At 36.8% G+C, this 17297-nt stretch overlaps 1 protein-coding gene across 2 annotated transcripts in view; it reads left to right on the top strand.

The window, feature by feature from the left end:
* Positions 1-13786, top strand: part of LOC131930251 (uncharacterized) — a 63517-nt gene extending 49731 nt beyond the window's left edge. For both annotated transcript variants that reach the window (XM_059286661.1, XM_059286662.1), the window contains exons 3-4: positions 10873-11039; positions 13289-13786. In XM_059286661.1, the coding sequence (XP_059142644.1) occupies positions 10873-11039; positions 13289-13492 (371 nt within the window). In that variant the 3' untranslated portion in view covers positions 13493-13786. The remainder of the gene's footprint in view (positions 1-10872; positions 11040-13288) is intronic.
* The last annotated feature ends 3511 nt before the right edge of the window (positions 13787-17297 follow it).

The raw sequence follows: 17297 nt of genomic DNA, 5'->3' as shown, positions 1-17297 counted from the left end.
GTGTGTGTGTCTGTCCGTGTGTAAACACGATAACTTGAGTACCGTTACAGCTAGGTTGATGAAATTTCATATATAAGTATTTTATCAAAATCGTAGATCCGTATCAACTTTTGAGCGATTTCCGATAACCGGAAGTGGTACTTTTCCTACTTTGAATTTTTCAAAAGCCTATAACTTGAGTACTATTTCAGATAGATAAATGAAATTTCACATGTAAGTAAAAAATCTAATTCTCTACCTTCTGTTAAATTTTGAGTAATTTCCGTTGACTGGAAGTAGTAATTTACGCTACTTCCGATTTCTCAAAAAACTAATGTAAATTTTTAAAGTACTAATAATATTGCGCACTATTATACGCGTTTTTATTCGGCGTTTGCTTGGTGCGCAATGTTTTTTTTATGAGATTCTATTCTATTTTTAAAAGTTTAAGTATTTAAAATGGATTAAAAATCATAACTATATCCCCAGTTACCATCCCCTGTTGTTTTATATAAGAATATTCGAGAAAGTTTAGGGGAGATCACTACCGGTTTATTTTTCTTATAGTAACGTTTTAAAAAACGTATGAATTATTCTTAAAAAATAATCTCAAAATACAAAATTGTGTTGCGGTCTATCTTTTATCAGATTATAAACTGGTTGTAGCTTCAGACGCTCACCTCTATGCTATACTCTCTTGTTATAATATCACTACCACAGTTTGAGAACCGGGTTTCCCCGTTTTCATGTTCGGGTATTCATAAATTGGGTGAAAATCTTTGTTTTGTGATCAAACAGGCGGTTATTCAGCGGAGATCTTCATTGTTCAAAGTACATATAATTCCAACCAATCAGAATGATTTATACAGCCTTGGTGCTAGAATCCTGGTCATTAGCTGATATTGATGTCTTTGTTATTGGTTTCCTGTTTGTGGTTTGTGTATTTGGACCTGGTCGATATAGTTATACGCTATTAGAAGGCTTGTAGGGCAGAGGCGAACATGGGGGTGGGGGTAGGGCAGTGTTTCTTCCAGACTTTTATCTCCGGGGGGCACTTGGAATTTTCGCCCCCCCCCCCCTTCCCGAAGAGACGCCTGGAAGAAACTCTGGGGGAGGGGCTTTTTACATTTCAATTATAGCTCAATATTTTTTTTCTGTTTGACAAAATGGCAACTGTGCACTCGAAAAACTGATGCCGTAGTATGTTGGGCAATAAGAAGTTATCAAACATAGAATTATATTTTATTTCTATATGGAAGGGGTGGGGATGAGGGTTGGGGTTGGGGCGGGGTAAAGTGGGAAGTTTACCTTGTGAAAATAACAACACCTGGCAATTTAAAGTTCAAATAATATTTTATTTTCTCAGTGGCGTAGCGAGGTCGGGTATCACCCGGTGCGGCACTTAATGGTGTCACCCCCCAGAGGCGTAGGGACCCCCTTCTCGGGGACAAACTTTCAATTTTCGATTTGCACCCTCCACCTCTTAAAAGACTATTTAACACTCGAATTAATCAATTAAGTGGAATTATCATTTTTCTCTATATATTTTGCTATTTTTTGCGTGGGTGTCACCCCCCTAAGTGGTGTCACCCGGTGAGGTCCCCATCCCCGCCCTCCCTCGCTACGCCACTGAATCTTATATATACATTCACAAACCAATTACTTCTTATCCTAAAGCCCAGAGTTTCTTCCTGGCATCTCTTAGGGGGTGGGTATTTAGCCCCCCCCCCCCCCCCCCCCCACGAAGAAAATGTACCGCCCCCCCCCCCGAACGAAATGGAATTTATATAGAAAACATATGTTTTTAATACTGTCCGCCACCCCGAAAAATGTTGACCGCTCCCCCGAAAATATCAAGTGCCACCCCCCTCCCCCGTAGAAAAAAGTCTGGTAGAATCACTGCTAGTGTCATCAACTATCCTAAACTATCCCAACTATCTTGCTGACCGACTATCTATTTGAACAACGATTTTAATCCTCAACTATAACATAACTAATCCACGCTCCCTACTCAACTTAATGGCTTCTAGCACTATATCCAATTTAACACTATCTCTGACCCACTGACCGTCACACGTGACCTGTCAGCTCGTTTCTAATTGGTCGGGCTATCGATTTGTTGTTACTTATAGGTTCTGCTTTACCAATGGCTATTTCCTACATCTACGCGTTCTACATTATTTGTATATGTATATATATATATATATATATATATATATATATATATATATATATATATATATATATATATATATATATATTAATGATAGTAAGCAGTGAGGCACTGTAACGAAACTTTTACTTGGAATTATTTTGTAATGAATCCAAGACTTTGAAAATTTCATGAAACAAGTTTAAAAAAATAAACGACAGATTAGCATATGGTTTGTTGGTTGACAAAATATTGGATGCTTGTTTTCAAGTGCCTAGAGTTGAGATTATTTGCCTGGCTGAACAATTTGCTTGTAGTCAGCGAGGTGTGAAGGGCAGTTCAGTCAGTTAGGCATTAGTTAGTGGTTTTAACGAGGTAATGTATAGTTGAGTCAGTGAATTAGTGAGCAATGAAGTCGAAGTATGACTTGTCAATTGAGTCAGTGATTACTGGGCAATCGAGTAATAGTAGTACTTTTCAATTGAATCATAGCGGTTGTAATTTATGGATTCAGGGGGTAAATGACTATAGATTTTTTAACTGCATTGTGGATTCTAAATGGTACTGATAGCTTGAGACTTAGAATATTAGTGGGTAGGATCAATAAGGTGCTGGTCACTAGGTTAGTCAAGCTCTGGTCAATGCATTTAAGAAATATTTTGCCATCTCCACATACAATGCATCCCTGTTGGTCATCAGTTCAGCATAAGACATGTTTAACGAAGAACACACATGCTAACTAAAACTCTATCCCTTACATGGTTATAAAAAATTTTCATAACAACAAATTCCAAACACAACCTTAGTAAAAAATTCTAAAATCCCATGACACAGATTTTACCCCAAAATACAACCTAAGTCTTCCCTTCAAACTCCGTCGAACTCCGTCATGCCATTCCCTAACCCTTACCAAAACTACTATTTAAAATTCCAACAAACTCCATCGTTTTAGTGCTCACCTAAGTAAGAATTTTATTGATTGGGATTTTGAAACGATTTAGTCATGAATTTACCCAACGCAGTGGCATGGGCAAGGGGATGGGTGGGTTATAACCCCTCCCATGGACTCACATTCCTACCTATATATATATATATATATATATATATATATATTTTTTTTTTTTAGTTTAATCCTCATCACTCCCTGTGGAGTATAGGGCAGCAACAAATCTCCGCCATTCCACCCTGTCCTGGGCGAGCCACTTTAGTTCATGCCAGGTCTTGCCAGTAGCCTGTACTTCTTCTTCCATCTCCCTCCTCCATGTTCCCAGTGGTCTTCCTCTATTTCTCTTTCCGGGTGGGTTCCACTTCAGCGCCATGTTGGGGAATATATATATATACACACGGAAAAATATTTGAAACCCTCACATGATTCAATTCCTGGCCACTGACCCATCGTGCCGATGTGTGCTTACAACCTACCAAATGAAATGAAAATCCAACCTACTCCACCTGTTATGCTTCTAACATAATTACACATTTTATTGATGAAGATTTCGAAACGATTTATTTATGATTTTATCCAACGTGCTGATGTAAGCCAACTAAATCAAACTTCCTGATACTAATTCAATGTTATCATGCTAAACAATTCTTTAGAAATCAGGTTACATGTCTGCTTCCTATGTGACCCCAATAGTACAAAGGCCAGCATTTGTTTCTGGACGGAGAAAATCAATAGGCCCTGATCTGTATGCATATCAGTTGCCCTACCCCCAATCCCCCCACCCACTCTCTGTCCTAGCTCTCAATGTGAATGCCTCATTAGATGCTGATTTAGAAACCTAGACTACCGTCACGTGATTCATGCTTGTCACATGACCAACCGTTGACCCCCATTTGGCTGAGTGTCAAGGACGATGCTACTTTTGTAAGACGTATCTTCTGTGCTAAGGATTGAATGCTTGATGCATTATTTTAGGACTAAATTGGTTTAAAACACTTCTACTTAACACACTTCCATCAGTGCATTCTATTGTAGGCAATAGAAAAATAGCTCCAATAAATAGTTCATTCATCGGTGCATTCTATTGTAGGCAATAGAAAAATAGCTCCGATAAAGAGCTCACACACAAATGTAACAACACGCCCTCTGCATCCCTAGCAGATCAATTGGCCTTACAAGAAATAATTTATTAAAAATAAAAACATTACGTTGTCATTTTTTTTTTAATTTTTAATTAGTGCTTTTTTGTCAACAATTTAACAAATGTTATTTGTGTTACATAAAGAAAAGAAATCATATTTTTTTCTAAATTTGCCGATCCGTTGTATTTCCTGAAACAGAAGCAAACGATGTGTTTGTACACAAATTCGGGCTCCTAAACCTAACCTCTGTGTTAAGATTGTAACAGATATTCCACTGTGCTGTATCCAGAAAATAAATCTTACTTTGTATATTGAGCGTAATAACATTTTTAAATAAATCAAGAACAATTACCAATGTTTTGACGATATTTGTTAAAAATAACCTATTCAAAAACTTAAAACTATAAACCAATTTTTAATTAATTTTAATAAATTGAAATCTATTCCATATCATTTCTAAAAAAAAAAAAAACAAGAGTTAGCATTCTAAATGTATCCACGCTAAGCAGTTTTTTTTTTTAAAAAAAAAGGATTTTTCTTTCTAAATAAATCCAGTCTAAACAATTTCAAAATTTAAAAACAAATGTGGGTGCCTACGTTCTTCCATCGTGTAGGTGGAGTGTCTAGCTAACCACAAACAAACTTTGACTGCCTGCCTTTATCGCCCCTGCTCTCCACAATCGGCCAATGTTTACTAAATAAAATGCCAGTCATATTGCCTGCTCCTGCACGCTAATAGCTCGTGTAGCACGTGAAAATAAACAATTTTACACAAACTGCAGGGTATCTGTTTTTAGAGGATTTCGCTAGACGTTTTATACTTTATTAGGCGTCGTGTTGTAGAGGCTTACCGTAGCATTTCCGAGTCGGGGAGAAATTAAGGTCGTTTCAAAATTGTTAACTGGGCTGATTCTAGAGATCACGATTGCGGACTTAAGTCACGGAAAATAAAGACATCTTGGCTTAAAGACCCGGTTACAGTACCTCTTTTCATTTTTAGATCAAATAAAAATGTGAGTTTTAAATCATGTTCGATAATGACCGTTATGTCCAAAGGGTAACTATCAATGAATAAAGAAAGTGTAATCTCAAACCTCAGTCAGTGTGAGCTTCGTTATATGAGTGGGGGATGTCCACGAACTAGAGGCGGAATTCCTAAGTCGTGGAATGAAACGAACATTGGTATTATCTGTTTTTCGAGATAGATGTTATTGACTGTAGCATACTGAAACAATTAGATGACGTTGAGGATACTAACAAAGTATATAATAAGTCCATACGTCTTTCAGCCTATACAACACAACCAAATCACCCCATTTTAAATCTTTATTGTTTTCGTTACCCTTTTTTTTCTCTCTCTCTCTCTCTTTCTTCAAGCCCGAGTTAGCGATCACTCTAGCCCAGTAGCGAGCAGACGGAGAAATTTAATTATCAATGATTTATTGTTGGTATTTCCCTCCATCTCTTGCGTTAAATGAAAGACCAGAGCGTTGGACGTCCTTTTTAATGACGGGGTAGATGGAGGTTTATGCTCGTTACACGAACCATATATATATATATATATATATATATATATATATATATATATATATATATATATATATATATATATAATGACAAAAAAAATGATTTGTTGTTGGGGATAGACGGTTTGATTCGCTTAAGGTGCAGAATACTTACTGGGTTTATTTTATTTTGGTTGTTTTTTCCGCCTCAGACATGTAATTTACAGCGTCCGTTTGCTTTGCATGTTCGCTTTAGTATTACAGTTTTCATCATCGGCTTGTGAGGACTGATACAGATTTACAATAGTAATACTTTTTTCTTACTTGTAGCCTACTTTCATTCATTTAAGATGGTTTACTTATACATAGATATAACACAAAACGTCTAAATATAAAAAAAAGAAAGCAAAAAAAAACCTGAAAATGCAAATGTGTAATTAAATGATGATTAAATGGATTTTTTTTTCCATCTGCGTAGTGGGCTGAGGGGGGTTTGGGCTTTTTAAGTAGAGCTGAAATAAATTTGGGATTTACAGAGAATTAAAATGATACAAATTTTAAGCAACCGAAAAAGTTATGTTTTTTACAATGAGACACATCAAATCAAACATTCTTCCCTTTCAAACATATATATCTATAGCAGTCCTCAAACAGTTTCTTTTTCCTTTTTTTTAATTCATTTGTTTTAAACATTTAAAATAGTAATAATAAATTATTTGATGTTATTATACAGCATCAAAGACATGAACATCAATTGTATATAAGGTAATTAGATGGAGAAAATAAAATAGCATAGTTTTTTTTTTCTCTCTTTTTTTTTTTCGCCACATACACATAAAATAGCATTTAGATTTAAATTATAGTTTGCCGTCAATCATTAGCAAGAATCCAAGAATATATTGTCGTGTATTAGAAATACGTTTTCAAACCGTAGGAAACTCTGGTTTCCAATAAATTTCCCATGTAAAAATTAACCCCTTGGAGTTATTTTCTTTCTTTTTTACATTGTAGAAAATCAAAAAAGTAAAGATTATTGTAAATCTTATGTTAATTACATTGGCAAAAAAAACTGAAATAACACTCTTGCACTAGACATCATCATATTAAACTTCATCACAAGAAATTTCAAAACCTACTCGATTATCTGCCCTTGACATTTTATCAATTATCTATGTTATCTCCCTTTACGTCTCAAATTTACAAAAACCGTTCTTGTGTGACGGACAAACCATAGTAATCTCTACGTCTGTCACCTAACAACACTCTTAAAATTGCATTTTATTTAATTAAATAACACTATTTGAAAATAATTTACTTTTTTTATTTAAAATGTGGCATTAAAAAATAAAACTTTGAAGTCTATTTTTAAAAGAACAAACCCAGAACTTCGTATATAATTAAGTAGATCTCATAAACCATTAGATAATTAAAATAAGGAAGTCATCTAATTATCACCGACATAGCTGATTACTCGAATAAGACGTATCCTCATCGTTAATGACTAATTACAAGTTAACCTGCCCTACAAAAACTATACGATGTCACACATAGCAACCCGCGGGATTCCTAACAGAGGTTGTCTCTCCATACTTGATGAATTGGTTGGATAATTAATTATTTTGGTAAAGATGAGAGGCTTCACGTTTTTAAATATAGTAATAATTTATTAGATCTAAATGCATGGTGAAGTAGAGTTCAGCAGTTTATGTGACCTCGTGCATGTAATTTGATATTAAGATCTGCACAAAATCTAGCTGACTTTTATCACGTGAGACAGGTATCTCACAAGCCAAGGTGGAATTAACAAATTCTAATGGACTAACACCTGAGATATGAACCCAGACTTGTCAGAATCCGTGCGCTCTACCATCCGACAAAGACGCCTCTTGCTTTTAGTTGTATAATTTAATTTTTTTTCAATTTAGTTGTATATTTTTTTTTTTCAATTTTAATTCTAAGTGAAGTTATTATAGCGACGTAGAAGTCATTTGAGCCCTTCCCACCGCTCCCTCTCCAAAGAGTTTCTTTCAGGCATCTCTTCGAAGAAAGTCTACCGACACCCATGCACCCCCGAACGAAATGGAATGTATATAGAAATATTTACTTCTACCAGTGTCCGCCCCCCCCCCCTGGAAAATTTAATCCCCCCCCCCCCCCTCCACTATAATAACAAGTCCCCCCACCCCCCTCCCTGAGAAAAAAGTCTGAAAGAAACACTGCCATTCCCCCCCCCCCCCCCCATCTCTCTCACCTTTCTCTAGCCGCTAGCCCTCTCTCGCCCTCTCTCGATCCCACTTCCCCACCCCACTCTCTAATCCATACGTCTGTGTTTTATGATATAGGATCGGGAGGGGAAAAAAATCAATCTCAAAAACCAATGTATCTACGTTCGTCATACTTCTTGTTGTCTAGTTTATGTGGGAAAAAATCCAAATGCTTTTGCTCTCCATCAAATAAGATGCGAAATAATTATGAAGGTTGGGAGATTGAATATGGTAATATTTCATGTTGATTTATTGAGTAATCGTTGGGGTGATTGAAGGAGCCATGCGGAATCTTGACAAGAAACCAACATAGCATGTTCTACAAGAAAAGTTAGAGAAATAATATATTTCGTAGGCTTGGGGTGGGAATACAAATAAGTATAAGAGAAAAAAATTTAAAAGGTTTATTTGAATTAATGTTATCGTGGCATAAAAATATACTATGACACAGAATCTGGATAATGTTTTCTAAAATAAAATAAAGAAATGTAACGCATTTAGTAAAGGACGGACGTTGTGCACGACTGTAAGAGTTCAAAATGCACAGATGTCTATGTGTACAACTGTAGGACCTCTGGGTACACATGTGGGACCTCTGAGTCCAGCTGTAGGACCTCTGTGAACACATGTAATACCTCTGGGTAGACCTGTAGGACCTCTGTGTACACCTGTAGGACCTCTGGGTACACCTGTAGGACCTCTGGGTACACTTGTAGGACCTTTGGGTACACCTGTAGGACCTCTGGGTACACTTGTAGGACCTTTGGGTACACATGTAGGACCTCTGAGTACACCTGTACAACCTCTTGGTACACCTGTAGCATATATGTGTACACCTGTAGGACCTCTGGGTACACCTTTAGGACCTCTGGATACATATGTAGGACCTCTGGATACATATGTAGGACCACTGGGTACACCTGTAGGACCTCTGGGTACACCCGTTGGACCTCTGTGTACACCTGTATAACCTCTAGGTACACCTGTAGGACCTCTGGGTACACCTGTAGGACCTCTGTGTAAACCTGTATAACCTCTAGGTACACCAGTAGGACCTCTGGGTACACATGCAGGACCTCTCGGTACAGCTGTAGGACCTTTTGGTACAGCTGTAGGACCTCTGGTTACACCCGTTGGACCTCTGTGTAAACCTGTAGGACCTCTTTGTACACCTGCAGGACCTCTCGGTACAGCTGTATGACCTCAATGTACAGCTCCAATAATTCTTTACAAAATTATCTCCATGTTATTTCCCTGAAGCACTATAATTGACGTACCTAGGGTACTGATGACACAGGTTAGGAATGTTCCCCATTTTATCTAATTTGTATTGATCGCTAATTATCGACTATGTCAAATGAGTCTAGTGCTATTAAGAGCACCAATAATTAGTGAACGACGATACAATCAGTGAAATCAATCACGGGAAAATCTGACATAAAATCGAACTTCTAAATTACGAACCATCGTTACAGAAATGTATTAAATTAGCGGCGCACCGTTCAAGACCGGGTTAATTGCTAGTATGTTATTTTATCTATGTAATCATATCATAACTTAGCATAGACTGCACCTGTAATACTATAGATACACGTGTACTTTATTGACAGTTGTTTAATTAAATGTATGATTGGCCAGATATTTTAGGCGAGGCAATCCAATTTAATTATAAACGAAAACTGATTTGTATGGAAATGTTTGTCAAAATAAAAATGTATCGCAGCGTTCCTCAAATGTAATTGTTGTATGTGTTAATTACACCTAAAGAGATGTGAATAGTTCAGAACATTTGATACAGTAGAAAGATAAGTATGAATTTGATATTTCGTCAAAATTAACGACTAAAATACAGCACATTACCCCGGCAGACTGAAACAGCATGGAGAATCAAACATTCCTCTCACCCATGTTGCCAGCCTCTAGACAAGCGTTTTTCCACCGGGCTTTTGATCTCTCGTAAAGTGCATCTGATTGTGCACTACGATGTGCATTGTGTGAGCAGGAAAAAACTTTAGTTCGTCTTATCTTAACCTAATTTATTGGGAGGGGGTGGGGGTTAAAGGATGTAAAGTACAATTGTTGCTCAAATCCTGGCAGCTCTCGCTCATCTAGAAACTTTAGGAATATTTTTTTTGACATCCTTTACAATTTTAACAATGAGATAGCACAAAGTATAAATATTGCAACCCAAAGTTTGAGTAAAGAAGAATTTTTAACGTTTGCGTAACCCGAAATTTAAGCAAAATAAACATGAGTATATCATGGTTTAAAAATCGACAAGAATCGTAATTTTCGATAGCCTTAATTACGTGAAAACTTCGAAACTTGAAAATGTTAGAACCCTCTAACTTCATAGCTAAAGTACTTGAATACGCCCAAACTTGAGAAACCCTAAGATGTGAGAAACATAAAAAAAAAATTCAAATTATGAAACCTGAGCTCTAAAAATTGGACTCCCCCCCCCCCTACTCCTACCCCTACTTCCCTCAAACATACAAACACTCACACATGATCAAAGAACAACAACACCTAAAATCCATAAAACTTGAGAACCACAAAATGAAATAGCACGTAGACGCGAGAACCTGAAAGTGTCGTACAAAAAACAATTACGCCCTTTATCACGCTGAAACAAAATCAATACGCTAATACATGTAGACTCGCTAACCCTATGATAATCTCGCCAGCTTAACTCTACTTATAAGATTACACCTGACATAACAAATAGCTTTTCCTATAATCAATCCACGACAATGAAGGATTACACAAGCATAACATTAATATTTGCTTAGATTATCAATCATGTTTTTTCTTTTGTTAAAAATCCCGTTCCTTTTTTAATTCATTTTTATCTGATATTTTTTTTTGTTTTTTTTTTTTGCAGACGACCAAGCAAAAGTTCCAGTGCGGCAAGTTATCCAGGTCGAAGAGTTTGTTATCGTATTAATCATTGTCATCTTCTGGCTTTTCGCTGTCATGGCGTTTCTCAAGAAGTGGGATAGTATCCGTATCATGCAGCCAATGGAGCCAAGATACAAACACAATCCAAAGGTATTGGATCAGTTTGTCAATATTTTTAAAAACCCATGCCCTATTTCTAATATGAATGGATTACCCGTATTTTAAATAAAGTCCTATAAAATAATTGGCTAGTTAATCAAATAGTTAATTAAGGTCGAAATACTGAACAGAATAGTCACTAGGTTTTACAGTTGCCTATTTTATAAATTGCAAATTACCGCCAAAGTTGTAATTAGACACTAACAAGCTCGTGCTACGAAATAATTTCCATAATTTATTAATATTAACATTTGCGTTAATGAAAGGCGTGGTTCGGTGGTAGAGTTTGAGCTAATTAAAGCAGATTATATGAGGTCAATTACAGCTCCGCACAGCAATTAGTTGACCTTGTAGTTCAAGTAAAGGGGGAATTATGACAACGCATTAGCAGTCTTTTAATAAACAAAAGCAGTTGTACTCTACTTCACCCGGCCTAAGTGAAATTTAAAAGCGCGTCTGTTCACTTTCTTTACACATACAGTCCGGTTGTACTATTTGGCCATCTTTCTGTTAGAGTACATTTTGCGGTTATTTCTCGTATCTATCGGTAAAATGACCTGATAGGTCGTATTTCTATTTTTTCGATTGGTGGGATAGTTTTTAGTCTGTTCGTGTTATTGGAATTACAATTTGATCATCTTTACATCAAAACACTAGAGGGGTTGGATTTTGGTCTTAAAACATTACGGGATCTTCTGCCGACGCAGTATCGTATTGTTTGGACACAGTATCGTATTGTGGGGACACAGTATCGTATTGTGGGGACACAGTATCGTATTGTGGGGACACAGTATCGCATTGTGGGGACACAGTATCGTATTGTGGGGACACAGTATCGTATTGTGGGGACACAGTATCGTATTGTATTGACACAGTATCGTATTGTGGGGACACAGTATCGTATTGTATTGACACAGTATCGTATTGTGGGGACACAGTATCGTATTGTGGGGACACAGTATCGTATTGTGGGGACACAGTATCGTATTGTGGGGACACAGTATCGTATTGTGGGGACACAGTGTCGTATTGTGGGGACACAATATCGTATTGTGGGGACAATATCGTATTGTGGGGACAATATCGTATTGTGGGGACAATATCGTATTGTAGGGACACAGTGTCGTATTGTGGGGACACAATATCGTATTGTGGGGACAATATCGTATTGTGGGGACAATATCGTATTGTGGGGACAATATCGTATTGTAGGGACACAGTGTCGTATTGTAGGGACACAGTATCGTATTGAGGGGGACACAGTATCGTATTGTATGGACACAGTATCGTATTGTGGGGACGTAGAATCGTATTATGGTCAGACTATAATGCGGAGTTACTTCTAAGTCAGACTGGAGTCACCTCAATGTCACACTTCCATATGTGGTCACTTTAGGTCAGACTAGAGTCACCTCAATGTCACACTTCCGTATGTGGTCACTCTAGGTCAGACTAGAGTATGTGGTTAGACTAGAGTTACCTCAAAGGCCGTATGGAGTCACCTCTATGTCACTAACACATAAGGTCACCCCTGTCAGGCTAATATATTTAGTCAGCCATTTTAAGGCTACAATATTAGGTCTTATCACCTTATGACCTCGTGTTAACATTACCCGCGAATCAATTATACTCCACAAACTATTCTCCATTACTAAATCTTATACTATCCCAAATCTCGGCTTATCCTGAACCTATCCCTATCCGTATATATCGCCGAATACCCGAGGCAATCGACCGATGGGTAATGTCCTACTGCAGTTAATTTGAGCGGGGTAAAGCACAAAGGGATAACTGATTGAGATAAATTGATTTGAGGGGGGGGGGGGGGGGCAAATGACCGGGTATGATACTTGATAATTAATAGGGGAGAGTGTCATGCTTTAATGAGCGGTAATTGACCGGGGGTGGAGAGTACTGTCATATTCTATATCAGTGGCAATTGACGGGGGAGGGAGTGTTAGTGTCATGTTCTCATCAGTGGTAATTGACGGGTTGCGGCGGGGTTAATGTCATACTCAATTGAGAGTTAATGGGTGGGAGGGGGGGGGGGTGTAAGTGTCCTGCTCTCATTTTAAAAAAAAACCACCCTCTTCTCTTCCCCCCAGAACCTCGAGAGCATCAAGATCGTTAAGCGAGTGGGGTGGGGTGTTATGGTCATGCTCTACTCATGTTAATTGACGGGGTGGGGTGTACGTGTCCTGCTCTCATTAAAAAAAACCACCCTCTTCTCTTCCCCCCAGAACCTCGAGAGCATCAAGATCGTGAAGCGAGCCCAGGACAGCGTTATCTACAAGAACTACAGCCGCAAGATGTCCACCACCATGGTAGCCCGCGAGAAACGCCGCCTCCAGCGCATGCATACCGTGCCTTGCATGAGCGCCCTCCCCGCCATTCACCTCGACAGGTTACCCACAATTCAAATGGAAGTGACGACAGAGATGTGATGACGGCGCGTGGTTTTATTCTTCAGCGTGAGAGGCAGTGAAAAAAATGGTGGTATGGATGTAGGGAGAGATTTTATATGTATGGGTGTAGGGTGAAAGGATTGATGCGTCTAAGGGGACATTTGATGTGATATTTATGTCTAGAGTTGGAGATTATTCTCCAAGGTCTTATTTTTTATGATCCTGATTAGCTGGTTATTTTGATTTGTTGATACAAGCTCATCTACTATGAGATTTGAAATGTTTATTTTTTACAATCTCGCCGTGTAAAATTACTAAAATATAATAAAGTAATCTAATGTCTTTAGCTAGTAAAAAGAACTAACTTGATAGTACTTTTGTGGTTGTAGCTAGAGAAATTACAATTGGGTCTTTTTCACGTTTTTCTGAAATGATTAGTGTTATGTATAAACCGGGGTAGCAATATCAACAAAAACACAAAAATAATAGCTGGAGTAGATTCCTCTTTAGACCCAGCAATCCATTGGTCAGATGAAATAGTGTTCGGACGTTTATCGACCTTGACATATGAAGGGATGGTGTGTTCAGCACTATGCCCAGCTGCGTTTAATCTCCCCAAAGTAGGTCAGGTACCCATCAGAGCTGGGTAGACTCAGGACGTCAAACAATCTTAAGTCCGAACCGAGATCCGAACTATAAACCATTCGGGCTAAAAGGAATATAGAAGAATGGAGCTTTAATATCTCAAACTGACATTCATTAGTTTTATGTGGTACTGAAGTTAACATCAGCATGTACAGCTCTATGGTTTGTTCTTCTGGTGAGCATCCGAATGAGACAAATGCCATTGGGTTGTCTAAATGTGGACAATATCTTTTGATTAAGTGCTAGTGAAAATAATCTGAGAAAAAACAACCACTACATTTTTTTAAGTTAATAAATTCCAGTCTTAGTATTTAATTAATGTGGGGGTCAGTGTGGTGTTTAATCAGGAATGGCTTTTATTTTTAACATCAACTTGCTTTCATATAAAATCACCCCTAAATAATTCTGAAGCCTTATTGTAAATCAATTCGCCTCGTCTTTGGGTTACATTAGAATATCATGATATCCGCTGTGAATATACACTTAACTACAGCCGCGGCGAATTCCGTCAGGGGTTGGATCGGCCCCTCCGCACACCCATGCTTCGCCACTAAAGATATCACTTCTATAATCACAAACAATTTTACTGACTTTATTGTTGCATTATTTTACACACAATCTAGCGATAAACTAAATGTGTCTGAACTAGGCCCACTCATTCAGACAAAATAAAATGTTACTAATTCATTTAGTAACGTTTACTTTTGTTACAACACGACTGAAAGCAAACGAGTAACTTCACTAATCTTACTGTATAAACTATTCACATGTAAAACTGTACATATTTCTTCACTATGGGGAATTTATCTGTAAATATGTTTATTATATTATCACATTTAATTTGTATAAAAGAAAGTTTCTTTTTATGTGAAAAATGGCCAATGTTTATGTAACCTTTATTTGAATTCAACATACGTAATCAAACAACATAGCATTAGAATTTGTTAATCTTTATGTTACGTAAATACAGTTTTAAAAAGTTTTTTTTAATTGTTAATGCATTTCAAGTTTAAAACTGTCTCTACTGATCATTGGTTGTACTTTCTGATGCTGTATACATTCGATAGAATGTGCAGATGTATGTTGTGAGTGCTGCACACACCTACACTGATGCAGTGTGTCATTTTTTATCCAAATGGTTATGTTAAAGGGGGGGGGGGTGAAAGTTGACCTATGACAATAGCTGTTTGATACTGTATAAAAGGGCTGTTTGACCCCCCCTCCTGTAAGCTGTCATTATAAAGTTTGACAGCCCTGTTTTATAATATTTCTCAGTAACTTAAGTATATAGTGTTTTTTTTTTAACTTGATTCAGAATTAACTAGAATGCAAACACATTTTTATTTATCCATCAGGCTGCTAATCTAATAAAACGAACTGAAATTTACCCTCTATAAAAATATAAATTACCTTTAAGTGTTCTGCCTACATACTATAATAACTTTTTAAAAAATGCGTTTCTACCTTAATTATATTATTTATTTTTTTCGTTTCAACTACATCATTATATGAAGACCATCACCAACATTTAATCGGTGTAATTCCATCTGATAGTGCTTGAATGAATATACATTATTTTGATTTTTTATATTCCTACCGCTATCTTAATTTGTAAACAAGAAAGATTTAATTTTCCATAAGAAATATATTTTAGTTAGCAGTTAATAGGCCTAAGAGAATATATAACCTTAGCTCCTTTGTTTGTCAACAGGCTCCTTGGTTGGAATAAAGTTGCAGCACCACCAACTGTTTTGCTAAGATTTGATTTCTTTTAGAAAAATTTTAAACACCTATACTTGTAAATATGATTTCCAATAAAAATGAACTTTCTTCGAAAAATCTACTTTGGATATTCATGTCAGTATGTACATGTTGTGGAAGATCACATTCGTTTAATTAGCTTGGAAACAACATTAAAATACATTTTCAGCTAACATAATTCCTGCTTCAAATCTGTCGTCAGTCTAGATCGAAACGCAGGAGTGAAAATTCGGAAACTTCTACTTGACCGATACGATTCACATTTGGCACGTGGGTCAAGACATGAAGACAATGCAATCTGAAACTAAATTTGACTTAATTGGATGCCTAATTAATTTTTTATGAATTAATTAAAATTTGGACCGAATTAGTAGGCATGTCTAGCCAACCACACCACACGCGTCATCACCTTCAATAGCTGCGCCATCACGTTCAATGGCTGCGTTCAAAAACCATTGCGCGCCTACTGAACGTGATGTTCAGTAGGCGCGCAATGGTTTTTAGTCATGTAACTCTATTGTAAATAAAACATGTAAAGTACTGACAAAAAAATTCATAAAAAACGTTTTAATAACAAGCTTTTATGTAATAATGCACTAAAAAGTAGAAAATAAATTATAGACTACTATTTAAATAACTAGAAAGAAAAGCGTGGGTGTCTTCCTAAACATTAGTGTAGGTATCCAATAGATACTAAAGTGACCCACGCTTTTCTTTCTAGTTATTTAAATAGTAGTCTATAATTTATTTTCTACTTTTTAGTGCATTATTACATAAAAGCTTGTTATTAAAACGTTTTTTATGATTTTTTTTCATAATAAGTTTTAGTACCGGCAATCAGTGGAGCATGCTATTAATAACGAGAACACTTGAGCCTGGTTCATGGACTCAAGGCTGTAGGATTTTTCACTCAGTTTTTATAAGAGTATCTGCCTTACTTAAGGGAAAAATCAAAGGTGGATGGTCATATGTTCACTATACTATCCATCAATATGTCAGATAAGTTATGGGACTTCATGGCCTAGCGCTAGAGCAAGACTGCTAACCCAAAAGGTCTCGAGTTCGAATCCACGCTCAAGTAAATAGAGCGTCCGACCGAACTCCGATGGGCGCCTCACCCACCAAATAGAAAGTAAAGGTGGTTGGGCATAGTGCTGATCAAACCATCCTTTTATATGTCAAGGTCACAGAAACAGGTGAACTCAACTTCACTTGTTCCATGGACCGTCGGATTCAAAAAGGGAAATTTACTTACTTTATATGAGATAAATTAATGTAATTAAAAATTGTATCACCTACCACTTGAAATTGCTGATCTATAAGGGCACTTTTCTTTCTTTACTGCCCGTAAAGTGGGTAATATATATATATATATATATATATATATATATATATATATATATATATATATATATATATATATATATATATATATATA

The sequence above is a fragment of the Physella acuta genome, unplaced genomic scaffold, assembly GCF_028476545.2.
Source record: "Physella acuta isolate Inbredline_101_S28 unplaced genomic scaffold, ASM2847654v3 ptg001746l, whole genome shotgun sequence".
Classification (NCBI taxonomy): domain Eukaryota; kingdom Metazoa; phylum Mollusca; class Gastropoda; family Physidae; genus Physella; species Physella acuta.
The sequence above is the reverse complement of the archived record's forward strand: the minus strand, read 5'-3'. Positions and strand labels throughout refer to the sequence as shown.